The sequence below is a fragment of the Tigriopus californicus genome, chromosome 2 (genome assembly GCF_007210705.1).
Source record: "Tigriopus californicus strain San Diego chromosome 2, Tcal_SD_v2.1, whole genome shotgun sequence".
NCBI classification, from domain to species: domain Eukaryota; kingdom Metazoa; phylum Arthropoda; class Copepoda; order Harpacticoida; family Harpacticidae; genus Tigriopus; species Tigriopus californicus.
The window spans coordinates 3,295,339-3,318,539 of record NC_081441.1 but is presented as its reverse complement, the minus strand read 5'-3'; the positions used below and the strand labels follow the sequence as shown (position 1 = coordinate 3,318,539).

General features: G+C 45.1%; 8 protein-coding genes across 9 annotated transcripts; 4 read left to right on the top strand and 4 right to left on the bottom strand.

The window, feature by feature from the left end:
- The first annotated feature begins 2,997 nt into the window (after positions 1 to 2,997).
- LOC131893454 (uncharacterized histidine-rich protein DDB_G0274557-like) lies at positions 2,998 to 3,918 on the top strand. Its single transcript, XM_059243492.1, has 2 exons — positions 2,998 to 3,555; positions 3,625 to 3,918. Exons 1-2 carry the CDS (start codon positions 3,079 to 3,081, stop codon positions 3,916 to 3,918), a joined length of 771 nt encoding a protein of 256 aa, XP_059099475.1. The 5' UTR covers positions 2,998 to 3,078.
- A 66-nt stretch (positions 3,919 to 3,984) lies between these two features.
- On the bottom strand, positions 3,985 to 7,659 carry LOC131893445 (E3 ubiquitin-protein ligase goliath-like). Its single transcript, XM_059243479.1, has one exon. The coding sequence runs from the start codon at positions 6,340 to 6,342 to the stop codon at positions 5,125 to 5,127; it is 1,218 nt and encodes a 405-aa protein (XP_059099462.1). The 5' UTR covers positions 6,343 to 7,659; the 3' UTR covers positions 3,985 to 5,124.
- A 779-nt stretch (positions 7,660 to 8,438) lies between these two features.
- On the bottom strand, positions 8,439 to 13,896 carry LOC131893429 (zinc finger protein 571-like). 2 transcript variants are annotated; one of them, XM_059243462.1, is made up of 3 exons: positions 13,879 to 13,896; positions 10,481 to 11,854; positions 8,439 to 10,055 (listed from the first exon to the last, which is right to left on the bottom strand). In XM_059243462.1, the coding sequence occupies exons 2-3, from the start codon at positions 11,782 to 11,784 to the stop codon at positions 9,137 to 9,139; spliced, it is 2,223 nt and encodes a 740-aa protein (XP_059099445.1). In that variant the 5' UTR covers positions 11,785 to 11,854; positions 13,879 to 13,896; the 3' UTR covers positions 8,439 to 9,136. The 2 variants fall into 2 exon arrangements, with proteins under 2 accessions (XP_059099445.1, XP_059099444.1); XM_059243461.1 differs by lacking the exon at positions 13,879 to 13,896 and having other exon boundaries at positions 10,481 to 11,918.
- Positions 13,897 to 13,937: 41 nt separating this feature from the next.
- LOC131893452 (tRNA (guanine-N(7)-)-methyltransferase-like) lies at positions 13,938 to 14,960 on the top strand. Its single transcript, XM_059243489.1, has one exon. It carries the CDS (start codon positions 13,989 to 13,991, stop codon positions 14,874 to 14,876), a length of 888 nt encoding a protein of 295 aa, XP_059099472.1. The 5' UTR covers positions 13,938 to 13,988; the 3' UTR covers positions 14,877 to 14,960.
- An 8-nt stretch (positions 14,961 to 14,968) lies between these two features.
- On the top strand, positions 14,969 to 15,583 carry LOC131893459 (CXXC motif containing zinc binding protein-like). Its single transcript, XM_059243497.1, has one exon. The coding sequence runs from the start codon at positions 14,969 to 14,971 to the stop codon at positions 15,479 to 15,481; it is 513 nt and encodes a 170-aa protein (XP_059099480.1). The 3' UTR covers positions 15,482 to 15,583.
- On the top strand, positions 15,509 to 17,484 carry LOC131893432 (prolyl 3-hydroxylase OGFOD1-like). Its single transcript, XM_059243465.1, has one exon. The coding sequence runs from the start codon at positions 15,603 to 15,605 to the stop codon at positions 17,412 to 17,414; it is 1,812 nt and encodes a 603-aa protein (XP_059099448.1). The 5' UTR covers positions 15,509 to 15,602; the 3' UTR covers positions 17,415 to 17,484.
- LOC131893442 (acyl-coenzyme A thioesterase 9, mitochondrial-like) lies at positions 17,372 to 19,175 on the bottom strand. The gene is made up of 3 exons (XM_059243475.1): positions 18,658 to 19,175; positions 17,784 to 18,575; positions 17,372 to 17,713 (listed from the first exon to the last, which is right to left on the bottom strand). The coding sequence occupies exons 1-3, from the start codon at positions 19,006 to 19,008 to the stop codon at positions 17,501 to 17,503; spliced, it is 1,356 nt and encodes a 451-aa protein (XP_059099458.1). The 5' UTR covers positions 19,009 to 19,175; the 3' UTR covers positions 17,372 to 17,500.
- A 694-nt stretch (positions 19,176 to 19,869) lies between these two features.
- On the bottom strand, positions 19,870 to 23,175 carry LOC131893455 (cytochrome c oxidase assembly factor 7 homolog). The gene is made up of 4 exons (XM_059243493.1): positions 22,969 to 23,175; positions 22,557 to 22,714; positions 21,165 to 21,413; positions 19,870 to 20,257 (listed from the first exon to the last, which is right to left on the bottom strand). Exons 1-4 carry the CDS (start codon positions 23,069 to 23,071, stop codon positions 20,045 to 20,047), a joined length of 723 nt encoding a protein of 240 aa, XP_059099476.1. The 5' UTR covers positions 23,072 to 23,175; the 3' UTR covers positions 19,870 to 20,044.
- Between the last annotated feature and the right edge of the window lie 26 nt (positions 23,176 to 23,201).

Genomic DNA, 23,201 nt, shown 5'->3' with positions numbered 1-23,201 from the left:
GGTGGGGGAAAGTGATACAGGGCGGTGATACTCTTCTGAGAGTACAGAAGAAGGAGAAAATTATGTAACGCCTACTCGCAAAAAAGCTTACAATCTTAGAAATTCCCGTGGAACCCACGGCAACCTTTTAATTGCAGTTAATGCTTTAACATTTACCTATTGTCACATTCAATTCTCTTTAATGATATATCGTTCTTAACTGTTTTCTCTACTGCAAACCGTGCCCAACTGATAAGTTTTCAACAATTGGTGTTCCCAAACATAACATCGCTTGATTTTGGTTCCTATCTATGTGCTTTATATTCCCAGATGCGAAACGTATCGGAAATAGACAATACATCTTGATAAGGGATATTGGAAATTTGTAGAAACAGGCTTGGGGTACACAGACATATGGGAGCAAGTTTGATTAGCACCCCAGGTAGCAAACAAGATTTGCATCAACAATGGCAGTGTAGGCCTAAGTATTGTACAAGCACGGAAGTAATTGGATTGCGATAGGAAATTTTTAATGCGATCATAGTATCCAATCAACTTCTTGACTGTGCCTTGCCTTAGATTTTCATCTTTTGGTCTCATCTTGAGCTCACAAACAGGATCGCGACGATGCAGAACGTGTATTTCCTTCCCAATACCAATCGTTACTCTATAGATCTACTTATTCATCCCCATTCATTGTTATTCCAGTCTCATAAGGAAGGAATATTGTCGTTGTTACCCGTGAATGTAAAAGAGGAGACAAAAAAGGTTCCAAAATATCAAAGTTTTGTTCATCGACACTCCATTATTCTTTAAACGATAACCCAAAGAACGTAGGTCAGTTCAAATCAATGCATGATGCTGTACTTAGTCAAGGGACGTCCAAAGAACCCATTAAATATGATCATTCCCTGTTAAGAAGATGATAGAGCATACATAAACGTAGAATATAATAACAGTGACAATTGGAAGAAAATATTAGATACCCGATTCAGTCTGGATTTCGTTAGGTTCAAGATTAAAGATTAAACGATTGCGTGTCCTGAGTGTTTTTTTTTCATTGGATATTAGAAGCGCTCTATTGAAGTCAGTGATCCTCGATTTGGCAAACATCACAAACGTTTTGTCTTGCTTCAAAGGTCCACTGTGGATTGATTATTTGAAACGTCAAAAACTTGGTGGGTTTTATCAACATTAGCACAGGCTTAGAGAACATCCCCAACATTGACATGACTTGACTTGCTTACTGCAAGTCCATCAGCCTACCCAACAAATAACATCATGCGCCCATTTTCAAGGTTTTTCGTCACGTGCCTTGCTCCTTACGTATATACATGATATCCTCCTTCCCTCCCAATGTTCTCACCTCTCACGCTCTCAACTGACCGACTTTCGAAGGCAAAAGGTCTTCTAAGGATTCTTTGGCCATAGAAGGTTTCTTTCGTCATGGCGGAAATTAGGGATGGAACGGGGATATTTTTAGCGGAACTTTGTCGAGAAGAAAAGAAACGACAGTTCGATGAAAAAGATTTTAAAGACAGAGGAAGTCAACCTTGCGTCTCTCATCTAAAAGGGCTGCACATTGACTTGTCTGCAAAGTAAAGCGCCCACTTGACATATTTGGAAGCATATTGACTGAAACCTTTCCGAATAGTCCAATATTATCAATTATTCATCTCTATACTCGTGCTTTGAAAATCCGAATAACTACTTTTAGTTTTGCAAGAACATAAATCAATCACATAGGAAAAAGATCCCCCACTTGAGAACAATTTCAAATTAGGAATAGGAACAATCCAAAGGATATCCGAACATCGTTGTTGCCTTTGGATAAAACAATGATAACAACTAGTATCGAGTGGAACCGAGTTTCGGATAAAACTGAAGCGAGCTTCACTCTATCGGTACTCTTGCTACCACAACAATTTATTTCAAGGCATTAAATCGCCTAGTCGACCCTTCGATCTGGAGCAAGATGGAGCCTCAGTTGCGTCCCCGATACGAATATCTTGGACATGGAACGTGGGGACGTTCCTCTGATAGTGGGATCGATAGTGAGCGGTCGTCGACTCGAAACTCGGATTGTTTCAATTCCTTATCTTCGGGGACCTCTTCGAACCTCTTTAGAAGTGGAACGTGGACCCAGCAGAAATTCTACGATTTGGAACAGTTCAGATCGGGAACGATGGTCTCCAGCTTATCCTCCAGTCAGATTTCGATGTCGATCTATGAACCTCCGATAGAGGAGGATTTCTTTACCCAATCGCTTCAATTTGGAGCTCATCTTCAATCCACACTGGATCTGGACTCCCTCAAGCCAAAAACCAATGTCAGGATTTTGGATTATCATCGGAAGAAAAAGCAACGTCGTCAGATGAGGGACAAACTTCGATCGGCCTCCAGCCTGTGCTTGACCACCCTGGATGTATCTAAAACCGAATTACCAGAAGAAGATATTCCCCAGGAGTGCCAAGATGCGTTGCAAGCCTTGGATTCAGCTCTGGAGCAAAACGAGAGCTCTCCAGCACTTTCTCCGAGTCTTGACCATGAGACCAATCCCCAATACATGATGGATGGCGACGTTGGAATCAGACGAAAATACAGCTCAGAATCTTTATACAATTATGGCCCTTAATGAAATATATTTTACAGAGTTATTGGCACCGAATCTATTTGATTTTTAAGCCAAAGCCAGCTTGTTTTTGCAATCCTAGAGAGTTGTCTGCCAGTTCTTCTGGTTCTACTAGTTCTTTTGCCAAGAATGATTACGTGTGGTCTACAATTTTACGACACACGTCTGACGTCACATTGCCTCGTAGCAACATTTTCTCTCATATATTTTCTTGGAAGATGGTGGAATACATTTCTTTAAAACGCTTCAATGTTGAACTGTCTCCAAGTTCCATATGTTATAACAGTTTGAACGATTCCGCTTTTAAAGGAAAATGACTATTTCAACGAGGTGAAGAAAATTCAAGATTGACGTCGGGCTAATCAGTTATTTCCGATCAAATGTGAGCTGTTGCTATTGAAAGTTTCGTTTAGGTCCAATCAGCAATCAACCATTAGCTAGACGCTTGGGAAATTCCTTGTGGAACCATGTGTTGGGAAAGTATCGTGGATTGGTTCAAAAATGCCTGGTCCCAAATATACTGCCTCATTGGAACCATTTCCAATTGGTTGGTGGATTGTGTGTTCCAAATACAAAATGTAACCATGTCCATATTCGTGGTCATCGAGTTCCTGGTGGGTGCCTTCCTCTTTGCCTTGTTCCTCCTGGCTCTTTGGATTGTGGGCAAGATCCTTCGCTTCATCTGGTACTGCACTGGTTTCATGTGCGTGGCTCAAAGCGTACCGGTTCCAATGGGCCTCATTGGATCGCCACCACAACCGCCAGTCCACGCCCAACCAGTAAATCCCAATCCAGGGGGTCATCATCATCATCACCATCATCACAATCATAATCATCATAACCACAATCATAATCATCAACCCCACTTGGGAAACATGCAACCGGCTCTCCCTATCCCGATTCCCAATGCTCCCATACCAAACATTATTCACCAACCACCCCCCGTAAGTAATCCACGAATGTTGACATTTTCCCCCAACCCGTTAAAAACATGCATTTCATTTTTGTTCCAGCCTCGACCAATCAACCCTAACATACCGTATCGACACAACGATCGAGACGTGTTGGCTCACGATCATCCCTCGGGAGCAAATCGCAACCCTGGTCCACCTCTTGATCCAGCCAATCGTCCAATGCTGGTCCCGGGACCGCGAACCCCTTCTCCGGGTTGGAACAACGAAAATGACCCGCTTAATCAAACATACGACTCTGACGAAGAACCGGAGCCTGGCCTCCAGGCGAACCCTGAAGTAAACCCTCAAGCGAACCCTGAAGTGGAGGATCAGGGACCTCATCCTAACCATTGATATTGGTTAAGATTTTATCCTTGAAGACTAATAAACACTTTGACGAGAAAGAAAAATGGGCCTAGATTAAGAACCAGAACAGAGGATGTTCGTTTATTTTTAACATAAATGGAATACTGAAATTTTTCGATGAGGCATCAAACAATCTCCGGAACAGAACAAAGGCCAGCAGTAATGAAGAAACGATAGGATGTCTGTAGTTAAGGGGGCTCTTGTTCACCCAAAGGAAGACAAACGATGTCTGATTGCAACCTGCATGAATGGCACAGACATTTTTTTCGACTAAACTCGGGAAATGCCCCTTAAATCACACAAAAAAGAAACCAATTATTCGGCTCTCTTGTGATTTATTGATTCTTTTTCATCCCACATGGTGTGTTTCTTTTCCGCCGTCTCTCCAGATCTTCCTCGGCATTGCGAAGGAAAGGGCGAGGATTCCGTGTGCATTTCGTGTGCATCACAAATAAATGCTAGGTGACACGAAAGTTTGTCGTGGAGGCCGGCTTAATTAAAAGGCGATCGATTTCGACATTGGCTGACAAAGTGGACTTCCAAACGGTCCCCTTAAATTGGAATATTGTTAATCTACAAGCAAGTCCCACGTTTCACATGTGACAAGCGTGATAAAGAATTTTCTGAAAATTCTACACCAAATCCTTGGAAATCATGCAACCTTGAATGACTGACTGTGAGTGTGTGTGTGTGACTGTGTGTGTGCGTGTCTGTGTGTACCTATGTCCACCCGATCGTGAATCCGTCCGTCGTCAGTCTTGCTTGTACGTAGAGGCCTTTTAAGTGAGCAACGGCAACAACACAACGTAAACCGTGTGTAACGACCACGACAACAACGGAAGTTCACTGGAGATTGAGAGATGATAGTAGTCGTCCTCCCGGTAAAGTGCCTTTTTCTTGCCCATTGACGATTTTTTGCGGTTCGGGACTGCCCAATTGGCGATTTGTGAGAGTCCTGAGTATTCGGGTTTACCTTGTCGGAATATGGATTCCAAGGAACTGGAGTTTCATGAGGTTGAGTAACAGACGGTGGTGGTGGTAGTAGTAGTAATAGTAGTAGTAGTAGTAACAATAATAATCATGATTATGATCGTAATCTCTTGACGACGTGGTAGGGAATGGTTTATGAGGATATTGATGTATTGATGAGAGACCAATGAATGACTTTTGCTTCTGTTTGAGATTTTGTTTCCTTCAAGCCAAACTAATGACAGCGTCCTCCTGGTCGGAGCTATTGCCGTCATCCACAAGACCGTAGTGCTTGAGGATATCCATTTTGCACATGGGACAAGTCCGCTTCTCGAGGAGCCATTGGTCGATACAGGTCTTGTGGAATTGGTGCTTACACGGGAGGATCCTCACCACATCAGCCACGCGATAGTTTTCGATGCAGACGGCACACGTCTCGGAGAAGTCTTTCATCTCCAAGTCATCTTTTTTGAGCACACTGGTGGATATGATGGAAAGAGCCCGTTTGGCCTGAGAGCAAAGTTTCCGTTCCAGTTGGTCTTTGGCATGGATGTATCGGAATCTCTGGATGTAGTAGAATATCAGCCAGGCCAACGAGATGATCATGAGGACGATGAAAGACACGGACACGAGGAGCACAGACGTCCGCTTCTCGATGAAGAAGATATCGTTATCCTGGAGGGTCATGTTCCAATTCAGGAACGGATTGTCTTCGCGTTGCTTGTTGAAGATGTACGCAATGTCGTCCCAAGACAAGGGAGGCGTGCAGTAGATGGTAGAAGAATTTTGGTTGCCCCTCGAGGAGCGACATAATGAGCCCTCTTGGAGGGTGATGTAGACCTTATCGATCTTACTCATGAGATCCAAGATCTCCTGGCCTTTCCAATGATACGTGAACACAGACGGGATGGAGAAGGTCTCTACTTTCATGGACTGAAGGGAACCGCCCTCCTCGTTATCATAGACCAAGATTCCAGCCGCTCCCAAAGCCAGAATGTTGGAGATCTTCTTGTTGAAGGTACACTTGCCTCGCTTGACGATCGCGATCCACGGGTCGCCATGCGGCGGGAGCTTATCATGCTGAAACGGGGGATCGCACGCACTTTGATCAAATGCTTCCGGATTGGACCCGGACACTGGGTTGCTGGACAGAACCTCCACGGCCACGCCCGTGGCCTCGCGGATGCCCGCACTACTGTAACGACCCGTTTCGGTTCGTTCCGTGTGCCAAAGCTTTCGCTCAGAGTCCAAATAGGATATATTTAAGTAGGCCATCCGGTAGGAGGCCGTGAGACCGTTACTCAGGATCCTATCCCGGTCATCGAGGTCCGGAGGCCCAAAATGGGCTCCCCAGGAACCACGAAGCTGGCCGAAAAGCACTAGTACTCTCCAGAAGGTGAGCATATTCAAATTGTTATTATGATTTCTGGACAGATCTGACATTTTGAAGACGGTAAGTGATTTTTTGTTTGTTCTAATGTTCGCTCGTTGTACTCGTTCCGAGGTATTTTCCAATCTCGCCCTATTTTCCTCCCCCAAAAGTCTGTTTGACGTGAGAATTGGGCACAAGGTCAAGACGACAGAGGAGGCACGAACTGAAGCATCATTTTCGTGAACAACGAACAGTCGCACTTTCCACTTGTCTCACTTCCTGGACCAGAAATTCCAGAAATGGCGAAAACGAGGAACGAGGTAGCACACAATGCACACTGGTGGTGGATGCTGATGCTGTTGATGAGGAAGGAAATCCGTTTTCAGCATCCCTCATCCCTTGATTATCTTTGGCTTGATCACTTGAACCATCTCTACCTTCCCTTGTTCAACCACCAGGCGAAGCACAAGTACTGGAGCACCACCAACTCTGGATCCTCCGTCTTCCTCTTGGCAGCCCAAAGTGCTATTGATCCCAACTTGTTGTAGTCGTCGTTCCCTCTCGTCCGTCCGTAGGAGTGCAAATCGTACATGGCATGCCTCTTGCACACGGGGACGGCAGGACTCCCCATCCACCAAGTGAGTCGTCGGGTCGGGGAGGCACACCGCAACGACTTGGCATGGAGTATGTGTGACTAAGAAAAGTAAGTGAGTAAGTGAGAGTGGCTCCGCCTGGTTTTTCTCCGTATCTCTGACGTCCACCAGACTCAGAGACTCGGGAACTCGGGAATCGGGATGGGTGGGTGGAAATGTTAGTCAGGCACAGAGTCTCAGGCCACAAGAGGGCTAGAACAGCGACGGTAGAAGGGTTGGCCCGGACTGCAGCCCGAATGGACCAGAAGAAAGGTGGGTCAGTCTAGAGAGAAACTCCGGTTTGGACGAGGATTTGTGAGTGTCGGGCGGGGGCGAAGGCTCCTTTGTACCTAATAATGCAACTATTAGGGTGGTTGGTTCTTCTGGTATGGCGCAGGGTCCGCTAAATACAAAGGGCACTTGACAGAAGGGGTCGATCGAAGGGGGAAATGAGATGTGAGTGATGGTTGCACGGCGTTGGTAAAATCCCAGGAAGGACGACGACAACGAGTCAAGTGGTTAGTTAGAATTACAGATGGCAAAGCAAGGAATACACGGAGAAGGCCACGGGGGATGATGACGTGAGAATCCTTGGGTGACAAACGGAGCTGAAGCGAGCGACATATATATATACACATATATTGCGCTGTTGTGCTGCTGGATCCAGGATTCACTCCACGATGAACACGGAATAAACGAATAGACAGGAAGGGAGATTTTCTTGACACGACGTGACGGCGGTCGAATAAAATCCGCTGGTTTTTATTGGCGAACGAATTCATAATCGCTTGGAAAAATGGACTTGCATTCAGTCATTGAGAATGGCGATCCATTCCAGTGGAAATGTTCAGTTTATGCATGCAGTTTGTGAGAGGATAGAGGTGTGCGCATACCACAAAGTGGGATGGATTTAAGACGAATAGGCTTGAAGAAGGAATGATCCCCATGATATGCACACTACTAGCATCGAGTGAAGTGGTTCCGTTTCTCTAGATTGATTCTGAATTGCATGTGTAATAGAGTAGAGAAGGATTGGGGCGCTAATCTCAGATTCAAATAAGGCCACCTTTGTCAACTAGTTCAAGGGAAAATCCCCGCGAGATTTGAATCCTTCAGTCGCCCTTGATGAGGGGTGAAAAGATTGGCATCCACTTTTCGACCGGATCAATCATGTTGATATTGCGCTCAGGTCCACTTCTAGGATTTCCCTGCAGATTCAAATCGTAGTGGGCACCGAGTATCTCATTGAATTGATTAGGCACAACTTTGGCCGAAGCGGTGCAACTGTGTAGTGTGCAGGCTCGAACTTGATTCTTCTCGCTCAATTCGTCTCGTCTGATGAGATGTTCACGCACCGGAGTTTGTTCAAGATAACAAATGTACCGAATCTTCACCGTTCTTCAATTGAATTTGACATTTCAATGTGTGAACGGTTCGGAATTTGCTGTTACTCGCGACCGATAGCAAACTTGAACCGGAGCATTCAATGCTGGTTTGTTTTTTAAGGTCAGGCACTCAGGAATTACTACATTACACGACATCGTACCTCACAGAAAGAGAGAATACGTTTATTACACGCATTTGAATTTGCTCAATTGATTTCTGAATCGGTTTCACAATCAACGCCCAAGAAGCGTCAGGGAAAAAGTAATTTTGGCCGTGCACCCTGTATTTCATATACAAAGACAATTCAAAGGTGAATAATCAGACACATCATGTGAGCTGAGTTTCTCCCAACTCGATGAAAGGGACATACCCGAATGATTATGTCATAACCAGACACACCCAATCTCTCAGATGAGTATCACAAAGGCAAAAGCTTTTTAGTGTGTCACGAATGGATGGAGGGATTGGCAACCAGTTTCATATAGGTATTCCTAGTCATGTGCGTCGAGGGCTTAAAGCCTGTCTCTTGATTTGGAATGATTCGTGTGAAACGTCAGTAACATACAAACTAGCACATAATAGTCGAAAAACGTGACTGACACACGAACTTGACTGATGTCTTCATTTCGGGGTGCATTCAAAGAGCAAAGACAAAGTAGCCGAACACCTCGTCTTGGCTGAGTACATTTCAAGTAACTTGACGCTCAGTTCCTGGTTCGGGGGCATGACTTGGCAATTTATTGAATCAAAAGCCATTTGGAAACAGTTCTCCGATAACGTTTCTGTTTCGCGCAAACCAATACAGTCAATCCCCTTCGGATTCAATTATCGGAGATCCAATACGCTTTCAATCCTCTTCCATTTCGTTGTGAACTTCGGCCAGATGCACCCGGAGCTCGTGACGATTCGGGAGCATTTTATCACACAATTGACACTTGGGGAACACGTTGTTATGCACGGTGGACACGTGGATTTTGAGCCTGTCCAATGATGGGAATTGGGTATGACAGGACCCGCACGAGTGCTCCCATTGGTCCCTGGGGATGTGAACCTGTTCATGAAATTTCAGTCTGTTCTGGTCCAAGAAGCATTTGCTACAAATCGAGCACTTGTACATTGGCACTACCAAGTCTTCGGATTTTAGCCCCCCCGAAGGCGCGGGAGTAGTAGGAGCATTGCTGCTTCGAGTCTTGGGTCTCGGACGGGTTCGGGTGGAAGGTGGAAAGCCTCCAAACGAGTGGCGATAGATGTGGTCCTTGAAGCTCTGGACTTTATTCATGCGCTTGTGACAGGCTGGACACTTGAAGCGAGCCTCCTTGTCGTGCGTGAAAGTATGTTGGAAGTACTTCCACACCCCTTGGATGTTGATGTTACACAAGGGACAAGGGAGCACGATCTTGGTCTTCTCTTTGAATCCTGTTGGGATTTCGATGTTGGGGGCAGCGTGCGAAGCGTAATGTTGCACAAATTCCTGGATGGATTTGAACACTTCGTTGCATTGCTCGATGTTGCAAACTCGATGGAAGCCGTGATAGTGGTCCACGTGCATGGAGAGCGAAACGTACTCTTGAAAGCATTTGTTGCAATACTCGCATTGAAACGGTTTCTCCAATGTGGCCATCTCGTTGGTCTTGTAGCCACTATTCAAGATCCCGCCTTGACTGGCCTTGCCCAAGGCCGAACTCGAAGGTATGAGTGCCTGACAGTGAACGCTTTGAATGTGGTTGCTTAGCATATGGAAATAGTCATAGGAAGCCGTGCACTCACTGTAATAAGAATGACAATGAGTTGGGATCCAAGGAGGTGACAACTCAAGTACATAAAGTATTTGATCACCAAATCGTATATGGCAAAAGATGCGTATGAACGGAAGAGATCAGAAGATTAAGATTGACTTCGATCTAATTTTGACGCATATCAGTTGTCAACGGCCTCATTGACGTTCAACTTAACCTCAATTTTGTTAAAATACTGTTTTTATAAATATTCATTTAATATTGAATAATGAAAAAATAATTATTTAGTAAATAATTAACGGCTAATAATTTCCCACATAAAGCTTTGGAACTTTTCCAATAGGATTGGCAAAATTCGAGTCATTACTTTCAATTGGTCTTGAAAATCTAGATGATGATAAGAAAAAATCCTTCCCCATTTGTAGCCATGAAAAAGTGCAAGAAAATCCAATTACCTGCACGAGAATCGGGCGCTGGCCCCAGGGATCTGTCTTTGGTATTCTTCGGCCACGTGCTTGGACAAGAGGATTTGCTGGCGCAATTTGGCGCCCAAGAACAGGCGACAATCCAAGGCGTCAAAGTCCGCGGTCGAGAAATGGACCGTGTGGTCTTTGACGGTACGCGTCAATCCGGCCAATTCGTCCTTGGTTACAAAGATCTGCGGCAAGGCCACGTCTGTTTGCTCGGACGGGATCTCGGCCGCAAATGTATTCGTGGTCTTCTCAATCACACCCGTGGAGGCGTCAAAGGTCAAGGTGATGACCCCATCGGCTGATTCGGCGGGTTGACCATCCACCGGGATCTCAAAGGCCTCCTTGACACTGGCCAGATACGTCTTGTCCAACTCGACCCCAAAATCATAACCAATAGCCAAAGCATTGAAGGCCGCATCTGCCGGATCCAGCACTTTCAAGGTGCATTTCTTCAAGTTGAGAAAGGCCGTCAGGGAATCCACTTCCTCGATGTTAAAGGCCAAACACGTGTCGGCATCCAAGATCTTCTGTCCCAAGACAAACGTGTCCAGGAAGCCTTCGGTCGCTCGGCGATATTGACGATACAAGGTCTCGATATTCTCCATGGCATCCACGCACTTTTTGCACAAATAACTGCCGTAAAACGTGGGCTGAACCTCCTGCTTGACTAAGGTGCGAAAGATCTCAAAGAGGCTCTTGCCGGACTTGGTAGTATCTCGGTACAAGTTCTTGTAGCGACCCTGGTTCTCCTTCAAATCCAACAACTCCTGACTGCAAACTACGCAAATCTGGTCTTTGCACATCTCATAAGGCTCATCTAAAACCAAGGCCGAGGGCATGTTGGGCCTTCGAGGCTTCTTCGGATGAATGCGGTCCATACGAATGGTGCGTTTCCCTTTGATTCGGAACTTTTCGTTGTTCAACAAATGGTCATAATTTCCGATGGTCTCATCATCAACATCAACATCCTCTACTTCATCCTCATCCACAGGGTCATCGCGTTCGTCCTCACTCCGAGTATCGCTCGTTCTGCGGGTTCGTTTACGGTTAACGGGATCTGGGAGGCGAAAGGCTTCGTCTAAGACCTCGTCGACATCACGAGCGGCATCAGCGTCTTCGTCATCTCCGGTGGAATCCACGGATTCGGGTTTGAGGCCGCGCTCATTCAGATCGCGATAGTTGACTCGATTACGAGTCCGTCGCTGCGGGCGTTCGGATGAGAGGGGCGGGGCCTCAGGCTGAGTGGGGGGTTCAGGCGAGGACGTCTGGTCACGCGGGAGGCCCATAATGACCGGGTTTCACTTCGCACCACGATAGAAAATGAAACCTGCGTTCTCTGTTAGTTTAGACGCGTCCCTACAAGAATAGCTTAGATGTTATTTTGAGGGAGAGGTTTGTTATGGGAAGTTGTTCAGTGACGCCAGACTATAGGAAGTATGCAGGTCAAACACGTTGAATCATTCACGGCAACACGTGACAGTTTGGAATCAAAAGTAAGTTTCTTTGACATAGAAGATAGCTAAGAAGTGTAGATGTTTATACCCGTTGATTTTTCTTCCATTTGGTTTCGAAACGGTTTGTCGAAATTGGGATGGACTGACATAATGGCAAGACTGAAAGCCGAACAAGCGGGAACTGTGTGCGAGGGGATGTCAAGTGTATCTTCGATTAAAAACGGACTTTGAGCGAAAAACTTATCTATCCCTGCAGGGACTCTAAAAAGAGGAAACGACACGGCTTTCCCCTGACCGCCAAGTTAGGCCATTGCGTTGAATTAAGACAGTAAATCTAGCATCAATAAAACAAGATTATCCATACTACAAAGTACATATAAGTATTCTTAATAAAAAATGACCTCTTTGATATACAACTCCGTCCATGTACCAAATATGTCTGAAATAATTTTGAAAGTCACAAGAATAAATTAAATATCCATGAACTTCAAGTTAATAAAAAAAACAATCAAATTGTCTTTTACATCAGTGAAATATTCCGCAAAAGTTACTCAAAAACACGCATAGATAAGAAAATCAACAAGAATCAATAATTGATGAGGAACTTACACTGACAAAATAAGAAAGGTATGGCATAGGCAAAAAAGTACATATACTTAAATGTTTACAATAAGAATATCTGGGATGAATCATTGACAATTTTGTCTTAGTCAACATATTTGACAAAAAACATCAGGCATAGGTGAAAAGTGGACAAGTTGTCATTTAGTAGAGTTTAAATTTCTACTGATTTGGAATTTACATAAAAGACAGGCATTATTTAAGGGGCTCAGAGTAAAACCAAAGTACAGTACACTATATTTCAATTTGAACTTTGAACTCCTATAAATTTGTTTCTCGCAAAAGCATCCAAAATGGTCAAATAAAACAGGTGTCATATCTCTTAAGATATATTATTCCATCATTATGAAGCATCCAAATGAGTTTAAAGAACAATATGTTGCTCAGAGCTACAATCAGTCTACTTTTGGATTGAGGGCAATTTCCAGAGTGAAAATCATAGTTTCATAACAAACTCACCAAAGTACTTGAAATTTGGTCAAGATGTTCCTGAAACAGTTTTCTCCAAATAATATCATTAGTAAAAAATATTTTTTACTAAAAAAACCTCATAGCACTTTTTAGTTGTTGTACTTTAAGACATGTTTGAAGTCACTTTAAGTATATTTACATGCCTGGTTTGAGCGCATTTCTGCAATAGTTACAAAATAATATTAGTCGCATATTTTGTTCAATGGTTACAAAAATTGACATTCAAAAATTTCAGCACCAAAAGTTTAGGCCTAACTTGCCGGGAAAGATTTGGTGATCACAAAAAGTGGTGTTTCCTTTCTTTAGTGTCCTTGTCTAACCCTATTGAAAGCAGTTTGAACAAAGATTAGCATCCAACAGAGGGATATGACCCCACGCCAGTTGAGGAAGTGATCATTGTCCAGTGGAAACTGTCTTTTAAGCCATTCAGCTTCATCATGCTCTCTATTGGACACAACTATGAAAGATGCTAGTCAAGACATTAATAAATCTCTAATTTCTAAACCCAGTTTAGAAAAGATAGGTTGAGCGTTGATACTCTTTTGTAAATGAAAAGAGATCGTAGAGGTAAAAGATCAAAAGAGAGAGGCATGATGGATGGATGACTTGGAAAAAACAAGACTGGCTATCCTTAAGCCTTGATGGCCAATGGTCAAAATGGAAATGAACCAGAATATAAGCATTAAGAATTCTTTTCAGGACTTGTTTGTCGATGTAAAGAAAAATCTGAATTTTGAAATAGATCACCACCAAACACCATAAGTGCCTTTTTTTGACGTGAGATATCACTCATACAAAAAAAAATACTGAAAGACTTTCATCACTCTGGCTCACCGCTTGTCCCAGACCATCGCCATCAGCTGACGATGACCGTGTCCACGTGTCACACAACCTCGTTCTTCTTGCCTTCATTCCAGACTTCACCCCATGTGTGTTTATAGTTTATGCAGGCATGGTCTGAGTTAGATTTATGCCATCAGCTTGAACTTCGGTGTAGCGGATTGCATGGTTCAACCGGAATAACACCACTTGGTCCCCCGGTATTTATCTCAAGCCAGCCCAGCATGGCCACTTCTCCGGCGATTGCACCCGAGGCCATGGACACGTCGGCCTTGCCGCAACTCCCGCAAAAGCGCTTCTACCGGCAACGTGCTCACTCTAATCCCATGGCCGATCACTGCTTCGATTACCCGCTCACGCCCGCTCACATGGACTGGCGAGCCCTCTATCCGGACTTTCAGTCCCACGACCCGCTGGCCTCGCCCCAAGTCCGGCTAGCCGACATCGGATGCGGTTACGGCGGGCTCTTGGTCCAACTTTCGCCCATGTTCCCCGACCAGCTCATCTTGGGCATGGAGATCCGGGTCAAAGTATCGGACTACGTGCGAGATCGTATCCAAGCCCTCCGACAGCAACACCCCGGATCCTACCGCAATATCGCGTGTCTGCGCTCCAACGCCATGAAGTACCTGCCCAACTTTTTTCGGCCAGGTCAACTCGAGAAGCTCTTCTTTCTGTTCCCCGATCCGCATTTCAAGAAGGCCAAGCACAAATGGCGCATCATCAACGACACATTACTCGCCGAGTACGCCTACGTGCTGGCCGTGGGCGGGTTGATCTACACCATGACCGACGTGGAGGAGCTCCATGTGTGGATGAGCTCGCATTGCGCCGAACATCCTTTGTTTGAGGCCCTGACCGAGAGCGAGCTCCAGCTTGACCCGGTGGTAACCAAGTTGTACGAATCGACCGAGGAAGGCCAGAAGGTCACGCGGAATGCCGGTCAAAAGTGGTGTGCCGTGTTTCGACGCATTCCTGATCCCAATAAATGAATGAACATTGCGCCTTAGCCATCACTGAAAAGAAGAAAAAAAAGGCAGCCTTTGATTGATCGGACCCTCCGTTCTATTTTTCAGTGTCAATCATGGTCAAAATCGGCTTGCAGATCAAGGCTTTCTTGGAGAATGTCACGGGCTTGGAGGCAGAGGGTCAAGATTTTCGATGGTATCTCAAGATGAAATGCGCCAATTGCGGCGAAGTGCCCGATCATTTCCAATATATCGCTTTGGACGAGAAGCAGCCTTTGAAAGGCGGGCGCGGCGACGCCAATTGCGTGCTCAAGTGTAAATTGTGCGGGCGTGAGAATTCAATCGACATCCTGGAATCCACCATGACCGCCTATAGTATGGAGGATAGCCCTCAGTTCAAAACCATCGTTGCCTTTGACTGTCGAGGGGTTGAGCCCGTCGAGTTCTCACCGCGAAATGGATGGAAAGTCCGGGGCTACTCGGAGAATGAAGAGGGTGAAGGCGGAGAAACCGGGACCGTGTTCGAGGATGTGGATCTGGTGGAAAAAGAATGGGCGGACTATGATGAAAAGTCCGATCAGAGCACCTGTATTTCCGAATTCGAGAGCCAGTTTGTCAAGCTGAAATGATTCGTATGATTGAAATGATAATAATAAATTGGTTTGATGCTTTTACGTACGCCACGTGTTGGCTCAGAGTCTAGGATTTATGGATTATTTATGTTTCAGGAATTCATTTTGACCCCTCAAGATGTCCAACGGACGAGGCAAAGGGGTGGGCAAGCGTTCCAATCATCAAAATGGACATCACGACTCGATCAAAAAGTCCAAATTTGAGAATGGCCACTCGAGTGCGGACTCGTTCTCGTTGAATCCGATTCTGGAGGCCGTAAAAAGTCAAATGAAAACCAAATGGACATCCGAGAAGCCCAAGTCGAACGGTGAGAGTGATCCTCAAGTGGAACTCTCTCACGAACCGTTTACCTATTGTGCCATCAAGAACTTTGTCCAGAGTCCCAAGTCATTGTTGGAAGATCTTACTCAAGAGCTGAACGATCTCCAGATGACTGAGAAGAACAACGATCTGTACAAGTTCCACCAATCCGGAGATCTGAAGGCGGAGAAGCAAGAGATGATCCAGAAGTTTATCCACTTCCTCCAGACTCGAGTGAAGGAGTTCCTCAAGGAAGTGACTCAAATCGAGTTCAGCCAAGAGATCGATCTCTTCTGTGCCAAATATAACTATACGGATTACCTTCTCTGCCACGACGACGAATTAGAGGGTCGTCGCATCGCGTTCATTTGGTACCTCGTCCCGCCCAGTTGGAAGGAAAAAGACGGAGGAGCCCTGGACCTCTTCCAGACCCAGGCTAATGGAGATCCTGGCGAGGTAGTCAAGTCGCTCACGCCCACTCACAATAGCTTCGTGTTCTTTGAGGTCACGCCCAAGTCATTTCACCAGGTCAACGAGGTGCTCACCCAGGACAAGACGCGATTGTCCGTAGGCGGGTGGTTCCACGGCTCCACCCAACCTCGACCCACCAAAACCTCTATGGCGATTGTAAGTAATAGTGTACCCAAGCCCCCCACTGAAACCGAGGAAGAGCTGTTCTTCTCCTGGATCAATCTCGAATACGTCGACGACACGATGCAAATGCAAATCCGGGTGGAATTTGAAGAGAACTCTGAGATTTCGCTCCAGAACTTCTTTGACCCGGAAAAAATTGCTCAACTCTCCGATATCCTAGGGCGGGATGGGATCCCATGGGAGTGGTTGGGACCAGCGAATAAGCGCAACCACGAGCGACTCAAATTGGAGGGTGACTTGGATCCTCTGATCCATGAATTCCTGCAAATCATGACCTCGGATGCAATGTTCCTACTCCTCTCCAATCTCACCGGGATCCGACTGCACACACTCGCCGACATCACTCCCGATGACAACGATCATGACGATGACGACGACGGGGACGACGACGACGCAGAAGATGGAGACGGAGACGAAGAAGACGCGGCTGAAAATAACGATGAAGACGCCGACAAAGCTGACAATCCGAATGATGATGATGACGACGACGACAACCACGACGACGATGATCAAAACAAACCTGTCCCCACCGCGAACGGGACAACTGAAAAGAAGGATCAAGTGAAGGCATCTGGTTCCAAAGACACCACGCCCCAAGAAGATGCCCAGTCCGCCATGGACGAGGCCAAGTCCGAGCCTGTGAATGCGAAAAGTGTGGCAGAGATCCGCCAATGGCGTCAAGGCTCCTACACATTGGTCCATGACGAGGACATCGAGAAAGCGGATCTGGTGCTGGATGCCAAGGTATTCTTCAATTGCAAGGATTGGGGCCTGGAATGCGGCGGGTACTCGTCATATATCGAGAAGGACGAGGACCGAGAGCTGCTCAGTGTCCAACCTTCGGAGAACACGCTCATGTTGGTGTGTCGAGACAACAAGACCCTTCGCTTCGTCAAGCGAGTCACCGACGATGTCAATCACAAGCTCAAGGATGGCCGCTTTCAAGAGCTGTCCATGGTTTACTATGAGAAATGACAACACGATAGCAATGAGAATGAGAATAATAATAAAGCACACCTGAACTCGTTTGACTTCACACCGGCAACATCTGGCTCGCTCAATCAATGGTCGGTGGTGGAATTCAGGAAATGTCTTCGGCCCTCAAGATACATCATGGCCTCATGGTAAGATTTGGGTACGATGGACGGAGCTGGTTGGCCATCCACGCTGAATGTATATTGGAAGACATTGGACAGGGACAGATTTCCAGTGGTCGGGTCCAAGATCTCGGCCGAGACTCGAGTCTGAATGCGATTCCCTTCTGTGTAGCAGATCTAGGGAAAAGAACGGCATCATCGTCATGGTGGGAGTTCTTTTCGACATGGTTCTGTAGAATGATCTCACCTGAGAGTTAAAGTAAAGCAGGGATCCCACGTCCACGGGCATTCGAAAAAGGATGTCATCCATATGATTGGTATACGGCCTTTGGCCCGAGTAAACAAAAGTATTAGCCCAAGCCAGCTCAAAGGCTTGTCTCATGATGAATCCGCCAAAGATCTTGTTGAACCTGTTCCGATATTCCGGCTGACAAATGAGAATATTCTTCAACTTGGCGTCCTCCATCCAAACGCTGTTGGGCGGTTTCACCCTGGCCTTGAACGACAGGGCCTTATGGTCGACGGTACTGATGAAAAAGTCATGGATCAGTCGCTTCTCCTCCTCCGAGGGTGGATTCTTGAACAAAGACTCCGTGGTCATGGCATATCGGGCGATTTTATTCCGCTCGCCCCGATTCAACAACGCCTTCTCCACATCCGTCTCCACCACCAAAGGATTCACAAAACTCGAGCCTTTATTGATGGGATCCCGCACCACCATGACAAACGTGGCATCGGTCACGTGGACCCAATCTCCGTCCCGCAACTGCCACAACTCCAATGTGGACTCGACCGAAGATTTGCCCACCCAAGTCACGTGGCCCATGAGCTTGATATCCTGGTCCGAAGGGATATTCATTTTGACATCGATGCGATCGACCAAAGCCGTGACAATGGAAAAGGGGGACTGAAGGTTGCCCACGGCTTGTCGGGGATTCAACATGTGCTTGAACACGAGATGAACGGCAAAGATATCCATGTCCTCGAGCAATCGACCCACGCGAACCCCGCCAAACTGGGTCAGATATCGGTCCCTGAGCTGGAAGAAAGTCCAAAGTCCATTGTGACTTACGATATATCCAACTATAACCGCCTTACTGCGCGATGCGGGACACCCCTACCTTGCGATCACTGCCCAGGGGGATCAAGGCCTGATCAAAGGAGTCCACCATCTTCCGGGGAGGTAGATCAGACTGTGATGGTGGCAAGAACTCCATGAGCGATTCGCGTTGACGTTGGAATGCGGCCGGATCGTAGTTCTTGGGGCCGCCGATCACGGCGTCCGAGAGATGCTCGACCATTTCCAGTGCGGTCTGCTCGCACGGCGCGTTCATGTCGAATCCGGGCGGACGCAGGAGCGATATCCAACGAACCGAGTACGACGAGGCGGCAATTCCAGGCGTGGCTGGACAGGTGCCATGTCGGCCAGGTAGGCGTGTCAAGGAACGGAGTGCGATCTTTAGGGCGGACATGGTGGGAGAATTGGGCCTAGCTGGGAACACTTACTGGACTTTGGTATAACACCACACCCCATGTGAATACACCCTGTTCAATCAGTATGTGTATGTGCATACATATATGAAACTTCATGGATGATCATGAATGAAGGCATGAACTTGAGGGAATGAAGAGGAAAGCGTTGGGCTGAACACGCAACCTCTGGATTTCCCAGCATCCAGCATCCAGGATCTAGCTTTCCTCATGGCCAGTGGAAAGTCGGTTGGAACTTTGACTCTTTGGGCATTAAATTGACCACGGACTACCCGAAATATGGACTGCGAACGATGCCTGTTTTTAGGGTCGAACAAGTCTGGATCCTTGTTGAATTTATTTTAATCAAATAAGGAGCCAGTCACTGTCTTCAGGCTTGTACTGTAAGTGATCGAGAAGTTTTCTTCCTTCCAAATTATGTTGTTAAAAGCAAATAACTCACAATAAGCCCAAGATTCAAATTTTATGTAGTCATTCTTACATAACTTTGACCAGAGCCCAGTTTTTTAAACCCGAGGAGTGAATCTTAGATCGGGAAAAGATCCAAGTTATGTAGTATAGTACGTCCTTTTTCACTCCTTCGTTTTAAAAAACTGGGCTCTGCTCTCTAGATCTCGATACGCTAGATTTTGATCACGATTTTGGTTACATTCATTCAGTTTGTTAGACATTTTTTTTTTTGCCATTAAGTGCAATTTTTGAATAAACTGACTTGGTCAAGCCATGGCTTAATGGGCATGAATGAGGTGCATGTTTTAGTTCAAATGTTCTCTTTCGTTAGTGGTCCATATATCTAGTTGTTCGTCCGTGCCTTGACAAACGTTCCTTCCCAAATTTGGAATAAATGGAAATGGATACACAGCTTTATGTTGTTCTGAATGAATTTAATCTCTCTTGGTAAGGATGAATTACAAACAAGAGCGATGGATTCATCTCTACGGAAGCGAGGTTCTATTGGTTTCTATGAATATTGAACTGTTGACAATCAATATCTTCGACTGGATGCTTGAAGCCCGTTCAAGGACCAGTCTCGCCGAATTTCATCTGTTTTTGCTTCTCGTTTTCCTGTTCGTTCAGATCGAGGGTGACTTTTCGATAGAACTCGGCCAACACGGGATTGGCCGGGGCTCCGGCGCCATGCTTGTAAGCAACACTCGTATTGTGACAACACTGGATGCTTTTCTCTTCACACCCCATCACCGAGTACTTCAGGGCCTCTCTCGAATCGGCCTTCAAACAAAAAGGGTATCACTACTCTCTTTAGCACATAACTATTCGTTAGGGACGGGCAAAATGTGCAAAATAGCAAAGCCTTTTTGAGACAAAAAGGTGCAAAAAAATAAGCCTAGAAGGTTCACAAAAAGTGCAAAAAAGGTCAAAAAGTGTAACAAAAGGTGCAAATAAAATAAAAAAGAAGGGATATTCAAATCTATTTTTCAAAATAGTAGGCATTTCCAAAGCTCATTCTCAAAAATCCAAATCTTGCCTCAATTTTGGACCAAATTGACAAGCTTTTGTTGAATTAGGTGAAGAAATGCTTCCCCCTTACTTATTTTTCCTCTTTTCCCATCAGCAGATCTGCATTCTAGTTTCTACATTGATCTCACTGAAGAGAAATTGAGACGTATCTTCCTCAAAAAGAGAAGATAGTTAACCTGGAGGAGGTAAGGAAAGCAGCTATTTTGCGTTTTTGGGGGCTGCTTAACTATCTTAGCGCCCTGCTTAGCTTGTCTCTTTAAACTTGAAACTGGCTCTTTTCATTTCTGTTTTGCCTTGGTTCTCAACCAAAAGTGAACTACTTTTGGCCTGCACAATCTAATAATTGACATAAATTGTTCAACATTCAGCTTTTCATATCTTTATCATGGCAGCAGCCTTTAGTCCGATTCAAAAGCTTAGAAAGTTCTGATTTCAACCAAAACAACGGTTTTAGGGCAAATGTGCAAAAGAAAGTGCGAAATAAAAGTAGAAAGATGCAAATGAAGGTGAAAAGTGCAAATGTGAAAAAAGAGGTCTTTGGTGACGAAAAATATTTTTACACAATTTGTCCGTCCCTACTAATCGTACCTTTTAATTTTGGAATAGAAACGGACAAATCTCCAATTCCATTCCAAATCAAAAATTCTTCCTGACTCACCTCGATGCAATCCTTGACTCCTTGACGCATCTCGGTCGAGTATTGGAAGCAAGCATCCGGACTCTTACCCAAGTCACAGGCTTTCTTGAAAAAGCCCAAGGCCCTCTTCAGGAGCTGGCAGTCGCGAGGGTTGTTCTCGTTCTCCGCCAATGGTGCCAATGCCCGATGATGATCAATCGATCCGGCATTGAAACACGACGCATAATGGCCCAGCTCGCATCCTTTGACATAGTATTGATAGGCTTTTTGCTGAGAAGTACAAGTGAAATAAGCATCATTTTCGGGAACATTGTTCTAAATCACAGAGCTTGACAGAGAAAAAGTCATTGGCGTACATGTACAGGGTAACAATTATGTTTAAGGATAATTTTATCAATCAGAAAATGAGATTTCCCGGGGTGAACGCACTATGAAATGGGCTGAATACCACAATGCTACTTGCTTTTAGACAAGCATGTAAAATGGAATAAATGTCAACATTCAATGCATGCATAGTGCGGTTTGGCTGGGCATGTTGTCTTTGATTTTACTACATGGAATAACGTCAGTTGTTCATGATCACCTTCAATTGAAAAGCCTTATTATTTAGTGACTAATGAACAACCAAAAAACGATCATCAAGCTCAATAGGGTGGGCTATGCACATGTAGAGGCGGCAAAATGAATTGAAATACACATATGAACAACCGTGGGACAAGATGATGAGGCTACGTTTTGCCTTATCTCAAAATAGCGTGACTTTTTATACATTTTGTCCAATCTTGGCAAGAATTATGTGGTCAAACCCCTGTAATGCTGACAGCCTTTAAACAGTGTTGTCTTGGCATAGGCTAATCTTGACTGGTAGTTGATGATGCTGTTGTTGACGAAACCAGATATGTCAAATAAGACACTAAGATATACAAAAATCAAGCTTGGTTAATCATTTTGATACAAACTATTATTTTGAAAACGATCCATGTCCTAAGACAAAGTAGTCACCCTCAAGGGTAAAACATGACTTGCCATGTTGTAAGGCCAAGGATCAAAATGGTTCATGTACACTACTGCAATGCAATGCCATTCTGGGGTTAGTTTCAATGATTTATGTTAAGAGTATAAAATTGCTTATCGGCATTTACATAATCAATTAGGAATGATCGCGGTTCAGGAATTACTCATGGCTGACATCATTACAACCACACTTTTCATGGAAGCAAAGAGCTCAAAAGGGTTGTAATTATTTACTAGTTGCCATCATCTACGGGGCGGTTTTTACCAATTTAAACTCTATGACAAGAAAAACAAATAAAGACAAACGACCACACAGCAGATAGTTTGTTCGCTCTGCTGATCTCTAGCTCTGTGGTGTAATGATTTGACTCAAAAGAATTCGCTTTGCAATAATCTTACCCAATCTTTTTCTCCACTTTTACCGGACGCAAAATAGCCTGCCGTGTTGTGGCAAGAAAGTTGAGCATCACGTTCGTCACAATTCTTTTGATACACCTTAAAGGCCTTCCGATAGTCGCGCTTGATGGCCGATAAATAGTCGCCCAATAAATGGCAAGCTGTAACATCAAACAAACCCATTGATCGTGGCATTAATGGGCACGAAAAAAAGAAAATAATAGAGTGATCGGATCCCCACCAAATAATTGGGGGTCCTCCTTTTTCCAAATGAACCTAACCTGCTTAAACTAACCTTACCTAAAATACCTAATCAAAGTCACTAGCTAACCCATAAACTGAAACATACGATTTGGAGGCAAGTAAAGTAGTCGGGGGTAGAGTGACAATCGAAAATGGATGGAGACACACTCACCGTCGGCTCGCTTTTCATGATAACATCCGAATCGATATTCAACACCCAAATTCTCAAGATACTCTTTGACATCCTCTTCGTTTTTCAGATCAAATCCAGACATGGTTCTTTTGGGGCCTTGTATCCTACACTTTTTTGACGAAACATGCACTCACTAACTTTGGTTACGTGAATGAATGCAGGCCAAAATTACACGTTTGGCCTTGTATTTGTTTACAAAGTGCTACATAGGG